A 22750-nucleotide genomic window follows, 5' to 3' on the forward strand; every position below is an offset into this window, starting at 1 on the left:
TGCAAGTAAGGGAACCAAATATTTTGAAGTTTAATGAATAAAATGTTTGCCTTATATTTCAAAGACATTTTCTTCAATTGTAACTGCACTTTTATTAAACCTGATTAAAGTGGGAGATATTTTAAAGACTGAGTAAAATTTTGAAGTAGGGCTCAATGGCACATTACCTACAGCTTTTTACTAGCAGATTAGTTGTGCACTTTAACAGTAAATAATACATACAAATAGATATGAGTATAAGCATTGCTTATCATGCATATTTACCTCCATAGATCTTATTAAACTTTTATATTAGACAAAAATAGCAGGTGTTCACAGTATTTCCATTACATTTTTTTAACGTGTATGTGTACCTCACATTCTTGAATAAGAACAAGAATCTTGAATAATAACAACAATCATTTCAAGAACAGGAAGCATTTGATAACTTTTCTCAGAATTCTTTAGAACCATTATCGGGGGAATTCAGGAAGAACTGGATGGGAATGAGTGACTTTATACTAACCTTCCTTAGATTTGCATGGTTGTATCAATTATTTTAAAGGTAAACAGCACCTACATACATGCCATTACCATTCTGAGCATTTCTGAAACTCATAGTCCGCATAGGAATAATCAGATGGCAATACAACAATATATAAAACTATCTTTCTACCCTAAAAAAATGAAACACCTAGATGTCTATACTACTCTGTCTACTAAACCTCGCATTTTATCCAAAACTCCAACTCTGATAAGTGGTTTCACATTTCACACATATTCAAAAAGTACACACAACTTCTTTGAGTGTAATATCACTTCTGACATATCAAGTCATTTAAACATACTTCCAATAACTCTAGACACCTCTCAAGACATTGTCATTTGTACTTCTTCATGATCTCTTAGTTTGTGGTCTTCATCCTATTACATCTATACATGTGAAGAAAAAATTTTCTGCAGTCTTGAAAGCATCTTAAGCTTAAGGTTGTCTGATGACGGCCATGAGATGGTTTAATATGGAGGCAGTCAACCTAAGGACGCAGGCAGCACACAGCTCTGCCAGCCCACACCAAGGATTAGCTGTCCTGGGACTTTTCTGCTGCTGCACTGGATGGACATCTCCTCTTGAGGTGCTATCTTTGGTGGATGAGGCAAAAGGGGGAAAACAGCATCACCGAGTACCATCAAAATAAATGCACTGCAGGGAGGAGTCAACTGTAATGTAAATTTATTCTCAGGGTAGTCACCCTGCCCATGCACAAGAGTCTAGTGGCATGACAGAGAAGGGTTCAGAAAAGGGGTTGTGACACGAATCTCTCCTCCAAGCCTAAAGGGAGGTAAGTGGTTAACTGACCAAGAGAACTGAGAAACACTTTTTGCTAAATCCTAACATATTAACTACATTTTACCATCCACTGATTTAAGCACATGATTAAAAACCCAAATCACATTTGTCTAACCTAGTTTTCTTTTCCCATTACATTAACTGGTGAAATGTATGTTCAGTTCTCTGTTCTATTTCTAATCTCATCTCACATAACAGTGTGGTAAATCCACATTGGAAAGAAACTTACCGTTCATAAGTGACATATAAAACACCAGAAACAAAATAAAAGCAGATATCAGAGATAGGTCTGCTAACTGATGGAAATGAAAAGTAACAAAAATAATTTTGGCATTTAAATGAGGAAAAACAAAAACTAATTTAAAAAATCATATGTAAACTTAGTATTTAGCAAAATTACTAATACCATGAATCAGTGTAACCATGATTGATAAGTGTAACTTATACCATCTCTCCTGTGCTAACTGGGAGTCTGATGTGTGGCTGACAGAAGCTGCCCTACTTCTTGCTTGTTAATATAGAGGGGTGGTTTTTTTTTCCTCAGTTTATCCAAGATCTGCCTGAAATGAACATACAACTACTTATCTCTATGAGGCAGGTAGGAGAGGTAGGGGTAATGTACTTCCTAATCCAAGAAGGTTTCAGTGAAAGGATCAGAGAAAGTTTCAGAATCAGCTTGCTGCATTTGTGGGTGACAGCCTGCAAAAGAATGTGCTCTGTGAAATGAACACATGGATGTATTGTATGGTCCCTTTCCATAGGATTTGTCAGTTTGTTTTCTCACAGCAGATCTGTATAAAAGAGGACTTGACTTCATCCAGACAATTAAATGGAGGATAAACCAATATGTTTTGAGACTTCAGGAAGGAAGCAACTCCTGAATAATAAATTAGCTGCTCTCCTACCAAGTAAGGTCTTAAAAACTAATTTGATGATAAAATTAGCCAAAAGAACAGGTGACTTTAAAAAAGAAAGGAATGAGTATGGGTTGTGTGCTGCTTCAAACACCATTCTGATTCTGAATAGGCAACCCAAATTTTTTCCTATTTAGGATAGCACATTATGCTTACTTTTCTGCTGTGTAATTTTGCAACAAATGCAATTACTGAGCTGCACATTTAATACTATCTATCTTACTCATTAAAGTCTGACTCAGGTATTGAATACGATATATGGGATTTATAAAAATATCACTGTACCTGACAGATAATGACAGTTTTCTTTCTGATTATTTCCTCAAGAGTCTTTTCCTCAAATTTTAAACAGCATTAAAGAAGCATTCAATTTATTATTGAAATGCACACATTGCCTGGTAGACAGGTGCAGTGCAGGAATTACTAAACCTTGATCTAGCAGTAACCAGCTCTGTTACATTGGCAAGTCCACTTTTTTTTTTTTTTTTTTTCTTTTTTTTCTCATGCTTCTCCTATCTTCATCCCTCTAGATTGTTTCTACCCTGAGAAGTTAGATTTTCTTGGAAACAGTCACATCAACAGAGCTGGGACCATGTTCTTAATTCTAGGTGGTGCTATAGGCACGAATAAATGTCATTTTAAATACTAAGTGATGTACTATCCAGTAAATGTAAGTTAACATTTTATTCATTTGTACACCAAATTAGATCTTTGCAACTTTCAGGTAATCTTTCAAACAACTGTGTACCTACAGAATGTTTGTCTGTCACTTAATTCCCTGTTTCTTTCCAAGACTCATATTTCTGTCATCCACAGTGTGTTAATATTAGATCCCTTCCAGGTGCCTATCTGGAGCAAACCAAGTAGCTCTCTCCCCAAAACAGAAAAGCACAGACGGTCACAGTAGTCTTCAAACATCACACTGTGACACAAGACAGTCTGAACAAACAAGGCAATGGCTCACACTATGGCATGCATTGGAAAGCTGGAAGAGAGAGAACCTTGGAGTTTCTCCATAAATATTAATTTTCTCCTGACCCCATACTATGCTTCACTACCAGTTCCCCCAACCTGCTCTTCTTCGGGTCCCAACTCCATAGTAAAATTCATGGGTTTATATCCATTCAAAACACACTCCACTTTTAGGGTTTAGAATGTTTACACTCTTACAGTAAGCAGTTTGTACAGTTTACAATAAGTCCTCTCAGGCATGGATTGCATTGTAAATTATTTTTATGAAGTTTCCAATACCGTGAAGTCACATGTCCTATGTTAATGCACTCTTCATAGTAACAGCTGTCACAAACACTTACCTTTGCAAACAAAGCACTTAAGATGGAAATATTTGTTCTGAACTCTCAAAACTTCTCCTTTGCATGGGTTTCCACAGGTATTGCAGAGAATTGCAGTACTTGATGGCTTCTCCAGTTGGCTATGTACAGCCTGGGGTTGGGAAACTGCAAGGTAAAACCAAAGGTAGAACATTTTAAATGCCATTGGATGCATAACTGCAATAAAGCCACCTTCTGTAAGGTCCACAAATCATGACAATTAACACTTGGGACAAATCATGTCATGTGGATAGAACAGTTTTAACTTGTACATGTATAATTGGCCAGCACAGGAGAAAATATCCTCTGAATGAGCTGGGACTTTTCTTGTTTCATAACTTGCAAGGCTCATGACTTCAAACATCTCAAACATAAATGTGAATTGCTTACAGAAGAAAAAATCCACATGATGAAGTCTTGTGTGCCACTGCCTGAATTTCAAAAAATTATTTTTCGCATGTTATTTTCAGATACCCAAAAACTGCAGATGAAATCCATTATTTTCATACAAAATACCTTCAGTGGGATTTAATAACTGTTACACTGTGAGCTACTTATATTTACGATTCGAGATAATTACCTTTTTAATTGATTTTAAGGCAGAAATACATTTCTGTAGATACTTCGAGTTTATACTTTGAAATATTAACATGTCTGTAAAGATGCATATCTGATCATTAAATAATCATTTTGTAAGAAAACTGATTTCAAGAGATTAGGCTTATTTAGGTTAGTAAAAGATTAAGTGAATTAAAAATTTGCTGCCATCTTGTGATGTAAATTAGAAATTGCATTTATTAGACTTGATATAACCATATAAATTGACATTACAATATATTATGCAGAACAGGTGAGATATGACCTTATTCTTTCGATTCAGCATAATTATATGCATATTTTCAGCATATATGCATGACTTTTATATTGCCCTGTATTAAGTAAGAGTCTAGAGAGTAAACATCATGACAGTTATTGTATTGGGGCTGTACTATAATTCGAAAGATGTCCTTTTTTCATAGCTGAAGGAAAATTAGTAACAGAATAATTTATCACAGTTTAAGTAAATTACATAATTCATGACATTCTTCCTTAATATGTCATGTTTATTCCATGTTTGGATTGCTTATTTCAAAGTGACTGAATTTTTAAAAATTTTACTTCAAAATAAACTTAACAACATTGTGCAAATTCTCATAGGCAAATGCATTAAGTATGAATGGGAATAAAACATGTTTCCTTTTCAGGGTTTAGTGAGGGAATAATGTCACTGCTGCACAACCCTTTTCTTCCATTAACAACAGACAAACAAACAAACCCACCACCATTACCACCAACAAAAAAAACATAATGAAATAACTTTTTCTGTGAAACTGCTGCAACATGATTAATAAAATTATAAAAGTCTGAGTTAAATTCAGATTGGCCAAGACCTTTAATTTATATTTCTACTGCAATATCAGAGTTGTAACATCAGAAAGATGTATGATAGAAATATGTATGATGGAAATAAAATAAATAAATAAATGTAATAATAAAAAGATGGAAAAACAACCACAACACAGAATTGATTTAATTATAACCAAAACCTGAAAGCCCACAGTGACATCTGTATCTTCACATAGGTAGAGAAGATACAGAAAGGCTATGACAGTACTACCATATAAACATATATGATAACAAATTACACCAAAATCTGGAAGAGAGTCTCATTCAGTTTTCTAATATCTGCCCTTGCTGCAATTCCTCCTCCATTCTCACACTCATTGCCACCACTAGATACCTAAAAGCCCTTTCCATGTCCACCAAGTCAGTAGTTCACTGAGATGCTGAACCTCCCACTCAGTCTTCCAGGGGAAGTTTCTGGAAGTTTTGCCCAAACTGACACACAATACTCCCATAAACAGAAGTTTTTGTTTTGTTTTGTTTTGTTTTGTTTGCTCATTTTGTTTTTGTCTTAGTACATGCATGGGATTGAGCTTCCTGTAGCATTATTCAGCAGCCATTGGTATTCTGTCTTGTCTGCTAAAATTACCCATTCTCTGACTGTCAAAAAGTCCTGTTCAAAGCAATGTGATTTTTGGAGCTATTACTGAAGACCTGGTTATAATTAAGTACATATCCAATAAAAACAACACAGTGCAAAAAGCAATTACAAGTTTATAGAAAGGCAGATGCTCAAACTTACACAAACAGTGCACACAGTTCATGTTAATGTGAGCCTTACTCCTCCAAAGAAAACAGGGGAAACTGAACTTTGCAGTGTTTAACTTTTGACATGACAATTTCTCTTTACTGCAACCTGCCCAAAACTACCCACCCTGAAACAAGTAAAGTACCAGCCCTGTAAGAAACTGAAACATGTTTTCTTGAGCACAGTACTACCTTATAACTGTGGAGGAAAGAAGCTTCTTTCTCCAAAGTTATTAACAAAAGCATCAAATTTGTAGCATTTAATTCATGAAATACTAGATTTAAAAATAGCTGACTAGCCAGAACATATTGGCCTAAAAGAAGATGCCAGAGGTGCCGAGTACACCACCAGAGAGTCCTGCAGCACCCTGCCAGGACAGACTAACTGATCTTCACTGCAGTCAAAATATTCTTATATTTTCAGAGAAAGCTATATTTTTCTTCTTCAAAACACAAAAAACATTCTGACTACGCATATACAGAATTGACTACTTCAACCTTTTCCCCTTGTTTTTTCATGTCAAGTGATGATTTTTATAACCTCTGCTTCCTAGCTAATCAGGAATCACAGAACAATGGTATGGTTTGGGTTGTAAGGGACCTTAAAGCCCCATCCAGCCTGGCCCTGAGCACTTCCAGGGATGGGGCATCCACAGCTTCTCTGGGCAACCTGTTCCAGTGCCCCACCACCCTCATAGTAAAGAATTCCTTTATATCTAATCTAAATCTCCCCTCTTTTAGTTAAAAACATAACCCCTTTCCCTATTGCTTTTCTGTAGTCCCCCTTTAGGGAAGGGGGAAATTATGCATAACTTCTTATCAAGGTATAGAATTAAACAAACAAAAAAACCAACCTTGGATATAAAATAAATTATAAGAAAAAAACATGGAGTATTTCTTTTGGAATTCTACGAAACTTGAAGTAACATAAACCATATTTAAAATATGTATGTTAGATGAATAATTATGTTGCTCTCCTCTCATTTCAGACCTACACTAATCAATATTTCACACAAAACCCAAGAAGGGATACAGTGCCTTTGGGCTCTTTATAAAACTGTTCTTTTGAAGAACAGTTTCAAATACTTTCTTCTAGCACAACAAAATGATGTAATTAATAGTATATTTGTTTACATTTGAAGATTTAAAAATATATTGTGCTTTATGTTAAAATAACAATGATTGACATAATTTTGAGAATATTAGCCGACATAAAATTTTAGCTTGTGTATGACTCAATGTGTATTGAGTCATTTTAAAATAAATATGTTCAAGTGGTAATTTTCATTATTCTTCTTTTATGCCTTTCTGTATCAAAATCATTCTTCAATGCAGAAGTTACAATGAACATATTTAATGAGTGAAATAGTGAATTACTGATGGAATGTAATGATCTCACACTACTTACCTGATCACAATTGAATAGGGAGCTCATTAAAAACTAAACAATTACATTATACCTTGGTTTGCAGAATGTAATCAAACTAGAAATTTCTTTCTTAACATTGAATGATTCCTTCTGACTGGAAATACAAGTGCCTGGTTTTCCAAAATTTGCCTCCTCCCAGTTTGGCAGCATTCTACTTTGGCAAAAGTATGTTTTTTTAAACAACAACAACAAAAAAATATATAAAAAAAACCCCATACAATAAGATAACTTTCTCAGATAGATTTACTTCTTTTCTGTTTGCTCTAGACACTTCCTACAAGCACTAGGAGAAGAGAGGATAATTATATCACACATTATTAAAGCTGCTTTACAAACCTTACTGCAATTGTAAAATCATGTTTTCAATGTGCTTATGTCTTTGCCAAACTACACCCATTTATACTGGCATTCTTCACATTTGGTGTTCTTAATCTCATGTCTTTACAGGAAAGTTCAGACAAAGTGCTTAAGCTTTTTATAAAGGTGAAAAATAGCATAGGATAAAATATATTAAATTTCAATGTTAAAAAGAAAGAGTAGCACCTTGTAAGTACTTTGGAGTGAAGGCTGACGAGGAGATGGATTTCCTACAGGTACACAGTTTTGCAAAAATCCACAGACATGTGGTCCAAAAACACCCAATTCTTAGAACAAACCCATCTCATTCAGCATTGCTAGACTAACTAGGATGTAGCAACAATGAGGGCTGAAGAAGAAATTTGGCTGAGACAGAAGTGTTTTGGAAGTAGCGCAAAGGAAACTGTGGTGGCAGAAATGGAGAAGATTTGTGAATCCCTGATCATGCTCTGCTCTAAAGCCTGGAATGGAGAATTCAAATCCTTGGCAAAAGATCTTATCTAGGACTAGTCCACGCAGAGAATGACAAACCACTTTGCTATCATGTTGTCTTTTAACCAAATGACAGAAATCCTCTCAGTGGATTACAAACACTATAAAGAAACATATGGCCAGAAACTGCATAATTTGACATAGTCTAATGCTTTTTCCAGTTTTGTGCTTTTATTTTAACTTACATAAGGACCCACAGAAGCCATTACTGAGTGCAGAAACAAAGTACTGAAAAGTGAAGATGAGTCACACTTAAGAATATACATTCAGTCTCAGATCAGACCTCATATATGAAGCTTAATAGTAAAGACTTCCACCTGTTTTGACCACTGTATGGACACAAATATGTCCACACATCCCATTTACTCCATATTATTTGACACTGTTCTAAAAAAAAAAAAAAAATTATTAGGCTTCCTACTCTTGGTCACCATAGAAGCATGAAATAACGAAGGACCAAATTACACAATTTAACCATTGGTCTGGCAGGTGCTTTCTGTTCTGTGATACAGATATTTTCAAGAGTGTTGTGAAAGAAACAATAAAGCGCAGTTTGAATGGATAGACAACTCTGACGCGAATAAATACTTTATTCCTAAAGAACAGTTTTTAGCAGTCCCAACAATTACCTCTCAATCAATGGAAAGTGCTGATTCTTCAGCAAGCTTCTCTGATGGATACTGTAGAACCAGAACCTAAAGTCAAAAGTAAAAGGAAAACCAGAGAAACAGGAGGGGTTTGTTGGGATGTGGAGGTGGTTCCCCTCTCCTGTTCTTTTTGTGTCAGTTGTGGGTTTTGTTTTGTTTTGTTTTGTTTTTTGTTGGTTGTGCTTTGTTTGTTTGATTGTTTTTTTTTTTTCTGTTCTTGAAGTTGGGTTAAAAAGGGACAACCCTTTCATTTCAGGCTCACGTAAATGCACTATCATTTGTCTTCAAATCACAGCCCTTCATCAGAAGAAAAAATACATGTTTTTCTTCAAAAACTATCAGCACTAATAGCTCATCTGTAAATTCAGCAGGAACATTCCTACTTCACAACCCATTATATTAATTTCATGAGACAGAAACGTTTTGCTTGAGCAAAAAAACCACACCTTGTAATATCTAGAATAACATATAAAATTACCAATATCAGCTGTTTGGTTCATAAAGAGATCCGGCAAAGCCAAAGGCCACATTCCAACTCCAAACTAAAACCATACGTTATCATTCTGAAAATGAATATTGTTCTGCATAACTGGATTAAGAGAAAGTTATCTCAGCAGTGTTGACACTGAACCTTGTCATATCTACAGCTAGAGATGATTCTTGAAAATCAAAATAAACAAATAGGATACACAAATACCATTTACTTATTAAGAATTTTGGACACAGGACAGAAGTATTGATTGTTGAAACCCTGTATTTTGCAATTTGGGAAGGGTGTGGTTCAGGGAAGCCTGGAGGGGAATTAAATTTTCAATCTTCTCTGAGGAAGATTAGAGGAGAATCAGATGAGAATTAGAGACCAAAGCTCAAGTTGTTATTTTGCCAAACATTTCTGATGTTGCTTCAATCAAAACACTCAGAGCTGGACTCAAACCACCAGATGAAATTAAAGGAAACAAATATTGAAGTGCCCATAAAAGTCCTTTTAGGCATTACTTGTGGTTTTAGGTGTCTAAAGCTGGCCTCTGCTGCCTCCCTGCTTTGTGTTTGCATGTAAAATGCAGTGACTAGGAGCACCTCCAATGCTGGCATGTGCGCAGGGATAATAAGTAATACTATAATAAGTAAGTAATAAGGTAATACACATGGTGTTTGAAGAACTAGTTGGGCATGAGCTAAAAATTTCCCTTAGACAAGGGGTTTTATTTTACTATTTTTTTTTCCCCCTAAGAACTTGTGATTCATTAAGGAGCTCTGTGGGGGCGTAAGATCTCAATGGTCCTGCAACAGCATGTTAAATATCCCATGGCAGCCTGTTCTAACATATTTCTCAGTTGTTTATGTTAAAACCTTTTTTCAGGATAGTGCATTTGTGCACTTTGCGGTGCCTTTTCATTATCATGTAATACCTTTTCTTTTCATGCATCACAACAAAACACAGTTAACAAGGAGAAAAGGAAAGCTAAAGTGTTGCCTTGTATTTCCACATCACATAGCCCCTTGAAAACTCCAGCTGGCCATGCAGAGGGCTGAGCTGTGCCCACCCAGCAAGCACAAACGAGCTGCCCTCCCAAGCAGGGCTTTGCAGCATCAGCTGCCTGTAGTTGCTCCTGCAGAAATGCTCACAGCTTCTCCCAGCACTACTGTTGTAGACTCCTACTGCTATTACTGCTCCTCTCTTTAGTTTATATTCTGTAAGACAGGCCGTTCAGCAAATTCAGTAAATCTTTATGTGATAGGCCTCTATTTAATTAAATTTACTAACGTGGTCCAAAAAGACAAAATACCACAATTTGAGAATCATGTTCCTTTTTGAACCACAAACCTGTTTCTACTGTTTATAGACAGCTTGTGCAGTGCCTTTCCTTTGGCACAGGGGAGAGGACTGCATGCTTTTTCCAGCACTTCCTATGGATCAAAATCAAATCAAAAATCTATAGCTGATACAGGACAGCAGGCAGTTAACATAAAGACTGAAACAACCTGTGATTTTTTTGGCTAATTTCAGAGTTCATGGCACTAGAGATGAATGAGAAGCGTTACCCAGCAGAATGCAAAGCAATACAAACACACGAGACACAGCACAAGCACTCAGCACACAAGAGCTCCAAATCTCACCATATGCTCAGTGCAAAATTTGTGTCATATAAACAAGCCTAGCACAAGCTAACCTCCTGCCTTCATAATTGTAATAAAATATTTACTGAATCCAAGTACAGTTAGAAAGAAATCTCTGCTGAATTTTAGAAACTGTTAGTGCAGCAATATAAAGGCTATTTTTGCATGGCTTCTAGTGAGACTGCAATGAGAAAGAATATAGCAGCAGCTCTGCAATATATCCACATGTAGCTAATGGTATTTTTTCATTATAATATAATGAAGTCTAAAGTAATTTAATATTAAATAATAATAGGGAAATTTAAAAATTGATCTGTCAACTAATAAGCGCTAGTATAATCGTAGCTTCATAATCTTCACTGATGTAATTAAATTATCTGAAACAATTTGAAGTAAATGTTTAACCATCTTTCTCTACTCTACAGAATTTTCACTTAACTCCCAAACAAACATTCTTGTGACAATACCAGTGATTAAGTTCCCACGGTTCTGGATGAAAACCAAGTCATTTCAGGTCTGTGCCCCCAGAAACGTGGAGTCATCCCACCATACCTGTATCTTCCGGCATTCTTGCATTAATCCAGCTCTACTGGGACATGGACGTGGGAAATGCCACCACGCTTTCCTGAGCCCTGCTCGCAGCGAGGAGCAGCCGGCGGTGGGACGAGCAGGCGCTGCGGCAACGCGCTGTCACGAGAGTGGCTCTGGCACAACTGCGGCCAGGGCTCAGATGACTCCTGCAGCACCCACGCACAGGCGGGATGCAAGCCAAAGCCTCGCTGGCATGTAAAAATAGCGCCCTGCAGAAGGCTCAATGTTCACATGTCCGCAGGGTGTCCAACGGCGGGCCACTGCTGGCAAGGACATGGAGGGACTGGGGATGCCACCTCCTATAGGCACTGCAAGGCAGCACCAGAAAAAAAAAAAAAGGCTTGAAGAAGAAAAACCTTCAAACTGGCTGGCCAAAAATTAAAAATACAGGCAGCTGACAAATTAAATATATGGTATCTGCCACATGTGGAGAAACCCCTCTAGCCATACCCTCAATACAGGCTGTTCCGCTCCCTGTCCCTGTGCACAGGAGGGCACAGCACTGATTTCAGAAGATGCTCAGAGCTCACTTCTCTCCAAAAAGCAGTCACGGAGATAACTGGCAACCCAAAATCGCTCCCCTGATTGCTCATATTGAGCTGGACTGTGCATCACTGGAATAACAGTGATGTGTTGAGCTATTTAAAGCAATACTTGCTCGCCCAGTTCTCATGTGAATATGTTACAATCTGTAGCTCTTGCTTTGGACTAACTTTGTGTGAAGGCGGTAAGGTGGCGTGTATATTCAAAAAGGGGACTGATGGAATGGGGAATAACCTGGCTAAACCTGAGCTAAAGTGCTGGGACAGGAATAGGACTGCATCTGCCTTTAACATGAAGATTTTATTTTTTCCTGCAGCCTCTGAAGCCACCAAAACACTCTCCCCTCCTCCCTTGTTCACCATCCTCTATCCTGTCATTGCCTGCTTGGTTACAAAGCTGCTAAGAAACAGTTTCTTCTCTCTTTCAACAAACAGAAACTGGTCAGGGGTGTAACTGTGAAAATATCTCCTCAGTGTCTGATGCTGCTGTGGGAGGGCTGGGAAAGCAACACATATTATGCAGCAGTGTGCACAAGAGTTACAGCAAGTTCACAGTGCCATGCAGATTGAAGAATATTTTGCACCAAATCATATTAAAATCTATTGAACTGATCTTAGCTGCAGGCACGTTTAAGGGTGATTCTCCATCAACATCTATAGTTGATGCTGAATCTTTTCAGAGAAAGTTCAATTCCTTCCAATTTCCATCAAAAAATAAAGCTATCATTTAAAGCTTATTTGTGCAGAATAAGATGGAAATTTAAAGAAGGCTCAGTGAAGCTCTTACAAATTTCTCTAGGTTCTTACTAGCTCACTACGGATGGATTGTTATAAACACTACATAGAAAGAGGTAGGTGGAGGCTTTTTTTTCCCCCAAAAAAACCAAAAGCATCAAAGCGTCATAAGCATCGAGATGCAATTACGATCAAATTTGAAAATATTTCATGATGATAAGCCAGAATCAGCTGACTGTTTTTGATCTTACAGACTTGACTATCAACTAACGCAGAAATTAGTAGTAACTCCAGCACTTAGTAGTAACTCCACCACTTTTGCAGAATGTTGCCCTTTAGTTTATTACTTACACAAAATATCTTTACAGCAGATATGAAATAAAACATTGTTTTGTTTGTCAAGTACTGACTATGGGGAATGGAAGAAGCTTGTCTATAAGGACAGTTGAGGAGCTTGGACTTCAGAGATCCCTGTGGTGTCCCTGGGCCATGCCTGACATGGTCCATAACTTTACAGAGCCCCTGGCGGTTGCAGCCTGAGACTCAGACAGCAAGCTTTAAGATCGCAGCTCCTGAGCCCAAATTCTGCACACTGAAACCATAAGCTCACATGCACCACAAGCTGCAGACACAAGGTGTGATATCTGAAATCAAGTAAGTTTAAAGCCATGAATTCACTTTTAACAGTACTATATATGCCCTATCTTACAGGAGCTGACTTTTGGCATTAAAACCTTATGACAGTACTTTTTTCATTCAATACTTTTGTGCTGTCTGTGCTTGGCCAGATCATTCCCCGCAGTCTTTTGGATCCCCACCAGATGTCCTGGCTGAGCACTCCAGACACTGGCAGGATTTGGCCTCTGTAGTTCTTCCCAGAGGCTGCTTCAGCTTGGCAGAGAGGCAGGAAGCACTTTGCTAAATAGCACCACTCAGAAGAAAGGTAAATGAATAGGCAGGAAACGTCAAAGAGCTTTCCTTCTAATACAGCCTTTCCCTCCACTTCCCAGACCATTTCCTTTTCAAGACTAAATGCTATATCATCTATATTTTGACAATCATGACACAGTCGAATACTGTTCTAATTTGTATTTACAATTCCGCTTGTAAGCTTTGAGCCTCCCCTACGGTCTCGCGACTTGGCTACAGCAGAGGAAAACTCATAGATGAATAGCTGAGAGGTTTTTGATAGTGTTACAGTGAAACTCCAGCACTTGGCTTGATGGACACAAACTAGCAGACTATTGCCCCTCATTCATTGTGGTTTACTGACAAGATGAGGCAATGGCAAAAGATAACTGATGGCAGCACAAGCAGCACAGCTCACATACCGACTGCTGACACTCCTGCTGCAAATGAGCCATAAAACATTACAGGTTTAAACCTATTTCTCAACTCAATGCAAGCCAAACACCTGTAACTCCTCTATAGTAATGGCAGTAATAATACTCCACCCTTGTTATAGAAAAAGATGAGGCCCTTGGCTCTTCTTGAAACTTCAAGTTCTGGTAGCCAGGGCACTGCCCTCACAGCATCCCTCACCATCTTTCTGCTTTGGGTTTTGTTTAACCAAGGTTACATCACTGAGGTCAATGCCTCTGCTGATGGCAGCCAGACAGCTTAGCAACAAATTCAGGCCACGCTGAAATAGATTAGCAAGCTGCAAACTCTCTAGAGCTGATGGTGCCATTGGTTTTAAATGGCTTTTTTTTATTATTATTATTAAAAAAAAAAAAAAAAGATTTCAGATCTATTCCTGATTAATTCACTTTTTTCTATATTCATTTCACTCTTCCCACTACAAGTGAGTGGCAATAGTATGGAGAGAGTATACAGTCTAACACTGCTCCCATTCTCCCATGATCAGAGCACCTTTCTAGACCCATTTGAGCTTTTTTTTTTTTCCATAGCCTGTCTTAGAAAATGTTTAGAAAAAATATTTACTTTATAAAACAAAAATATTTATTTTACTAAATATGGAAAAATGCAGTGGTTCTTCACTATAAAAAACAAAACAAAACTTTTATCTAATTGAGAATTTAAAGAAAAAAATCAGAGCTAACATAACAGCTGAGATTCAGGAATTTTGCAATATACAACATACACATGCCTGCTTGCACACAGCAATTCCCATGCTGTTTGAGGTCCGCATGTCCATGAACTATTTGCCTCTTACTAAGTTTCTAACCAACAGTGTATATGATTTTAACAGCACATGGAAATTACAGAGCTCACTCTCACTAGATATTAAAAAGAATTACTTTTTATACACAACCTGTAATTGATGAATTTTACTTTGAGTACACTGGAAAATACAAGAAATATTTCACAGATTGTTCACAGCATGCTTTAAATTATTTTTCCTCCTAGGTCACAAAAAGTGGCTGCAGTGCTACTTGGGATAGCATTTATTTGGATTTTCCATTGAGGACAGAATGATCACAAACAAACAAGCAAGCAATAAAAGTGAATACATCCCTGTATATAAATACAGAGATTTTGGCAATGCTTGATCACTAGGACAAAAATAATGAAACAGATTTCCTTTTAATTATCATCATCTGTTAGTTGAAGTAATCTGTAGTGGTTGTGTTCAAAGTTGGCACTACTGCCAAATGATCCTTGCCCTCAAGCACTTATGATCTAAACAAAGACGACAAACATATGGTGGAAGTGAAAACAAACAAAAAAGGGTAAAGGTTTAACAACATAAAGTAGGATAAACGGTACATCCACAACTAAACCTATAACCTTTGACTTTCTGCCCATTCTTTCTTGGTGTTACCAAGCACAGCTCCCATTCCTGCTGGAAATGGACTTGCAGCACCACCCAACTGCATCCACTGGGACCAGATATACCCTGACAAATCTGTCCTGTGCAGAAGTAGCCCAAATTCTAACTTCTCTTCTGACTATCAAACACTTCCATCCTCAAGTGAGAGAAAACATCTGCACAGTAATGAAATATACATGGATGTGTCTAACTGAAACACACACACGAGCAAGTCTGAGAAAAGAGCAATTTGTGGTTTCTTGTAGTGCAAGGCATTGAATTATAAGATACTGAAAATGCTGCATATTTATAAAGCAGAAAATATTCAAATGTGAAATAAGGCTGAGAATTCACTCTGAGCTTTGCATATAGAATTGCACGTAGCTGTGCTTGCTCCAGAGGTAACTGGGTCATGAGTCCCTTCCTGCTCCCTGCTATCTCTTGGGAATAAAGAGCTTCCTTCAGCCCTGAAACTGGTGATGACAGCCCTTGTCTGCCGGCCAGCCCATTGAATGAATGAGACCACAGCTTCTCCCACTGCCGGCTTCTTTCTCACATGAGTCCCCCTACAGCAGACCTAGATCAGACTGAAGCACGTGATGTCCCCTTTTACTGTCCCGACTACAACATAAGCACCAGCCTCCAGATTTATCTGGAAAAAACATACTAATACATACAAAATGGTGCACAGAGGTCAAATATACAGCCTTTAGCGAAGCTTTCATAACAGCAAAAATACTATACAAAGAGGTGCAAGAAAATTCTTAAGAGAACTGGAGGAAAAAAAATATCCCTGTCTCATAATGAGGTCACGGCATGCCAGCACATCCAGAAAGTGGTTTGCTAAGTGACACAGGTCAGAGGGTAAATGGATACGCTCTGGTTAGCAGCAAAGTGACAGTGAAAGCCACAGAGATGCCACCACGTACCTCACATCTTACAAATAGACCTGAAGCACAGGGAATTTGCTGACCTTGCGAAACTGATAGAGATGGCCAGTGAAAACGGAGCAGATGTCAGAAAAGACAAGACATGCTTAAGTAGAGGTCATAGACTGACGTGCTATTTAGAGCAGAAAAACCACCATGTAATATGGGTAAGGCAAAGAATGAACAAAAAGTATTCATTACTAAAAGGTCAGGCACTACAAGGGACTAATGAGAGGGAGGATTAGAGAGAGAGGGGGGGAAACTTAAACCCTCTGCTGAATAGCTGGTATTAAATGAGGAACACAATCAGGAGAATGGGATGTGTTGTGTTAAGGGAAGGTATCCCGGCAGCAATAAAATGGTACTGTAACAAGAACTGTCAAGATAAAACCCTGAATCCAAGCTCAGCACTTTATGGGAGGGAAACAGCAGCAGCAGATGAGACAATAAATGGCAGTCAACATGACCAAAATTCTCCCTAGAAGGCTTGGAAGTTAGAAGAGCTAATTTATATCCTTTAATACAGCAGGAACTATACTACACGGAATTGTGACATTTAGAGGATTGTGAACAGTGCAAGAAAGATGACAGGCCCTGTGAATATGCCAGGATCATTTGGGGGTATTTCTTCTGGGAGTAAATGAATGCATACAGCAGGTTTTTAAGGTTGGATTTTCTGTGTGGGCTTATGTTTCACATGCATACAAAGGGAGAAAGAGATCACTAAATGTTATTTTATCATTGTTTTACACACAAAAATACCATTTATATTGTCTGGATTTTTAATCAATGGAAATTTCCAGTGCTTAAATAGAGAATAAACCGAACCATTAGCTAAGTAATTACATAGACTTAAAGGGTCTTCATTGCTTTGCTCTCTTCAGGAAAGTTACACAGCCATTTCCATAATTTTGCAGACATAAGCTGTCTGTTGTATAGGACCATCAAATAATAGTATAGGTTGACTGCTCTCCTTGTCCCCTGCATGTACACCCAACTCCTAGCACTTTAAACCCACAGTGACCAAGCCAGGAAACAATTTTCTGTCTGCTTTCCAAATCCCATCTTCTATAAAACAATGTAGCTGCAAAACAGCAGGGCAGATCCAAAGCCTGCTTGAATACATTAATTTTGGTCGATGGTCACTGAGGAATTTGCCAACAGTATGGGTTGTTGTTTAGAAAGCAAAGATAAAAAATAAGTCATCACTGGAAATCTAATACTGTTGGACTTTACCATGCTCCCAATGATGCCCACCAGTGAAACAGCTATTGATTCAGCTGAAAGACTTTAAACAGCATTAATTTCTCATCTCAGTTCAACTGAGTTTTGATCTCAGCATTTTACTTATCACTACGAGAAAGTTCAGCGTTTTCCCTATTCGCCTAAGGTTACAATGTCTCATCAGCAGCATTTGAAAGGAAATCACCTCTGAGCTGACTTTAATACCAAGAAACAAAGCAAAAAGATTTTTTTTCTTGGAGTGCTTTAAATTTATTGATATTCTTTATTGTTCGGTGCCAGAATAAGTAGTTCCAAAATTAATAGCTGCCTCTTTTTTAAAGAATCAATTAAAAAACCCTGGACTCATTACCAGTGTATCAGCGTGAACCTGAGATAAATGCTCAAAACACTTTAAAATTACATGCTGATTTATCATAAGAGGAAGCTCACAGAAAGCTGTGAAACTACTAAATATGTGTAACCTCGAGATAACGTAAAGGGTTGTTGATATGAGTGTTCTGCTGAAGGCAGGTGTTGTTAGACAGATTAAGCCCCACACAGGCTGCAGCTGATGGGCAGTAAAGGAGGTGCTGGAACTGCATCTGCTCTGCAGCTCCCCGGCTGCCCCATGGTCACTTCCAGTACCTCCACTGGTTATTGGAGCCATACTCTTTCCCATCTTTAGGATATCAAACCATAGAGAAGATGCTGTAGATCAGAACCTGCTGTTTTGTTGCTGGTTTCCACCCTCCGGTTGGCAGTACTGACCAGACTATGGCCCTGCTCAGCATCCTCCCACCTCATTTTCACGGTGATATTTGCTCTCAGCTGTGTTGTTGAGCAGAGGATTTGAACAAGAAAATTCCCTGGCTAGGAAATGAGCAAGTGTTTGGAACCAGGAAAAAACAGTTTAGAACAAATTTCCATGGCTCATTTCTCTTTCCATTCCCTGGTACAAACAGAGTAATAACAGCCATGCCTACTTGTTATAGCAACACCAAAAAGCCAAAGCAAAATAAAATAACATAAAACCCAGTAATTTATCTTGCTAGTTAAGCCACAATGATTTACCCTCAACCATTGATTACTCTATAAGGTACTCACTTTCCATTAATGTTATATGAAATGGAGTTTCTAAAAGGATTACAAACAATAATTTAAGGACCTTTTCAAAGGTTCTTTCTTTTTTATGTATTATTCTGTTGAATATAAAAATGTCTTGAATAATTCATGCTGCAATATAAAACTGAACTCCTCCTGGCTTTATTCACTATGCTTAATTTGGCATTAAGATGGGATTAACCACTGTTTTATTGCAATCATACAGTTACTTCAAATATATATAGGTATTGACATTACTGAAGTGTTGGAGCTAAAGTCACACCACTTTAAACAGGTGCAAATTAGTTAACATTGGTGAAGTTGTCACAGCCTCTGGTCACAGCATGAAACCTCTTCGATTCACTTATATATGAGTTAAATTGTGCTTCATCCCCAAGAGATACATCAGCACACTGTCTCTATTTTCACATTTGGGCTATGCAATTTCTGTAATTGCTTCTCTTCCAAAACTGGATCCATAAGAGAAACGTGTTACATTCACACAAACACAACCCCTGAGCCTAGAGCCACTGTGCTACTTCTTGCACAGCTCTGCAACCAACATTTTTACTGCCTCCAGACACTTTTTTTAGCTGCTTACAACAGTCTTTGAGCACACAAGATAGAGTTTTTGGTTTGCTTACTTTGCAACATGCCAGCTTATACTGTTAGTGGATTCATGTAAAACCAAATACATGTATTTTGGTAAGGAGCTTTATACAAACCTGTCATGGAAAGAAGGGGAAAAAGAAATATCACCTAAAAAAAAAGTGTCTATTTGTTGGAAAGGTATTGCACAGCACTTTTTCCAGGTAATATACAGAAATGCAACTCATTGAAGGACAGATGAAAATGCTATACCAAATCCTGTGCCAGAAGAGTCCTCTAATTTTAATAGGGTTGAAACCTGGAAAAATTACGTTCCCCATTTCAGGGGAACAACAGCAAGATGTATGCAGTGTGTGGGCAGGAGATGCTGGAGCCTCTATGCCTCTTCCAGCCCCTGTGCCCAGGTTGCTCTGCACAGAGGCCTGTGTTTTGAAGAGGAGCATGAACTTGGTGCTGCAGCCTGGTTCCAGCCCCGGGGCAGGGTGAGGCTGTGCACCACCAGGTTCTGTCTGTGTCAGAGTGTCCAGAGGGCTGGAAAAGAAGGAAAAAATGCAGCCCTGTGTGATGAAAAGTGGGATTCAGAAACTGATTTCAGTTCACCAAGGGGAAAACTGTAAGTTATGGTTGGAGGACAGCACCGAAGAGCATTTTTCAATTCAAAATAAAAGTAACCAGAGGAAAATACTTTAAAGAATTTTAAGGAACTTTCTTAATCTAAATACGCCATTAGTTTCACTGTGACTGAATCTGGTAAATCCTCTCATTGCAGGCAACAAATATGAGGAACCTAAGACTGTAGCCAAGGCCTGGCCTTGACCAGCTGTTTTTCCAAGAGCATTAGGAAAAACCTTTATTTTCCTCTGCCTCAAGAGAGCCCCTTCTTTCCATCCCTAAGCCAAGAGTTTTTGCCAAGCAGAGGCCGATGCCCCACCACCCATTCCACCGGCTGCAGCTCCTGGCAGATGTAGGTCACACCGATGGGAAGGAACTGTGGAGCTTGATCTGCCTGCAGTCTGCTCCAATTGCCAATAATCCCACAGATTCTGGTCTTTAATGACAACATACTAAGATGATGATTATATGGGATGCAAGTAGCTATTCCTTGACCTATAGCCTGCTAAAATGAGACTCAGTCTGTCTGGCTTTCCTTGCCACTGCCAGTCTGTGACACTGTTGCTTGATGTTTGGCCAACTGGTATTTTGTAGAAGTTGGATAAATGATGCTTGGCTAAGCCTGGTGGACCATGGGAGCCAGGGGAGCAGGAGGAGGCTAGCCTGCCTTATTGCCTTGCAGGACTGCAAAACACAGGAGCTCTTTTTCCTCTTCCCCATTGTGGACCACATGCCAAAGAAGCATCAGGCACAATCCAGCCCTGCTCTACTCCCCCAGTATCACAGAAAAATAATGGTTTTAATAAGAGAGCAGTCCAACTTCAGTTTAATATACTACACAGAAAAAGCAAGCAATCCATGCTACCACAGTACATTTCTAGTGTTTATTTCAGAAACAGAATATAAGCAAAGATAATTCTCCTCCCAGTCCAAACAGTCATAAAGTAAGTGATGACTCAGAGGGTAAATACCAATTCTATGGCATCCCAGTCCTCTCTATCATTTAGAGTGACAGCCCTGCTCCCACTGAATAAAAAAGACAATTCTGCTTTGTAATGAATGAAATAAACATTTGCGCCAGTATGACTAGTTTTTCTGCACTGCTGAACACTATCAGTATCTGTATTTCAAAACCTCTGTGTTTTAACAGCAACTCTCTAGAAACAGGCCTGAAGTTCAAAAAGTTATTTTGCTTTTCTGAGTACTTCCTTAAAGCATGGATACGAACACAGCACTAAGTAAGCTACCTAAGAAAAACATAAAGTTAATCTGATCAAGCTAGAAGAAGTCAATATCAATTTCATATTCAAAGCGTGATATCCAACACTGTGAAAAGACTGATGAGGTCCTCAGGGTATGAAAAATGATAGGATGTGATTGAATTATCTCAGCAATACAATTAAAAGAACTAGGAAAAAAAAAAAAAAAAAAAAAAAAGAAAAAAAAAGAGACACAGTGATGCCTAACATGTTAAATAAGCAAAGAACTAGGAGCAATTCCTTAATCCAATCCAATCCTTACTTTTCTAATAAATTTAGCTACAACTGTCATTGCTGCTGTGCAAAATGAGACATTTTCTGGAAGTACCTGTCTGCTCATTAACCACCTCACTCACCCCAGCCAGTGACATATAAGGTGCCAAAAGCACAAATCCCTAAATTAGCCATCATAACTTGCAGAAGCCCTTAATTTGAGATAACTTGAAGACTCAGTCATTCTAACAACATCTTTCATACTGTCAGTCACATATCAGTCCCATCTCTTTAAGCTACTCAACTAGTAATACCTTTCTGTCTCAGAGTTGGAAATTCCAGTGCTATCTCAATTTCTTCCTGCACTGAGTTGAAAAGCACGGTCTGAATTTCAGTCTGGAAGAAGGGAATGACATGCACTTAAGCCCCAAGCCATACAGCTTAATGACCCACATCATGTCACAGTTTCACCACCTAACACCGCACTGACAAACGAAGGCAGAGGCTTTAACGCTATGGATTGTGCCACTGGTTTCATAATGACAATGTTTTTAGACAGTTTTATATATTCAAAGCACTGTGAGGAAGAGTAACATTTCAAACTGCAATTGTAGTCATTAAAGGAATGAGTTTTCAGCTTTTCACTCTGCAAAAACACAAGCTTTATACAAATAGACAAATAAGGTCAAATTTCTGTCTTCCCTTGTCTGATGGGATGGACATCATCTCACCTACCTCCAAGCATCCAAGAATTAGGAAAGTCATTAAAGTCATTAATATATATATATATATATATATATATATATATATATGTATGTATATAATTACTTTAAACAAATATCATTGTTTCTGGAGGCTGATAATACCTCAGTACAATGTTGTCAATCCATTACTTCACCAATGCACTGCACCATTTTCTTCCTTTTTGTGCTATTTTTCTCCTTTGAGTACCCCTTGATAATTATGAACTTTTAATCATTAATTATCCTAGTTATTGGCTGAGACTTTTTCTTGTTTCTTTCTTTGTTTTTCCTCTGCAAATATGAATTCATTAATTGTCTTTCATATTTTTGGATGTTCATACTAACAGAGTGCATACTACCATGAGCATCAATGAATATGAAAAATATTAGTGCAATATTTCAGTTGTATTGAAGTCAGCTGAAATACTCCTGCGTATTTCATTCATGGATATATATTCATGGATACCTATCTTGATGGGTTTGGCAGGTCAAACTATCAACTCTTCAGAGGCAAGTTCATAATTACTTTTTATCTCTATATTATGCCAGCTTTTGTTTGCTCAAATAATACTGCCAAGAACAATGCAAGTTTAATCAGAAAAAAATTAGCAATT

General features: G+C 38.0%; 1 protein-coding gene across 12 annotated transcripts in view; it reads right to left on the bottom strand.

Moving 5' to 3' along the window:
• ABLIM2 (actin binding LIM protein family member 2) overlaps positions 1–22750 on the bottom strand; it is a 146425-nt gene that overhangs the window by 105033 nt on the left and 18642 nt on the right. For 11 of the 12 annotated variants that reach the window (XM_032186636.1, XM_032186629.1, XM_032186628.1 and 8 more), the window contains exon 2: positions 3555–3698. In XM_032186636.1, the coding sequence (XP_032042527.1) occupies positions 3555–3698 (144 nt within the window). Of the gene's footprint in view, positions 1–3554; positions 3699–11357; positions 11385–22750 lie in introns of those variants that run through there. The other variant, XM_032186633.1, reaches the window with a different exon arrangement.

Source organism: Aythya fuligula, chromosome 4, assembly GCF_009819795.1.
Source record: "Aythya fuligula isolate bAytFul2 chromosome 4, bAytFul2.pri, whole genome shotgun sequence".
Lineage (NCBI taxonomy): Eukaryota > Metazoa > Chordata > Aves > Anseriformes > Anatidae > Aythya > Aythya fuligula.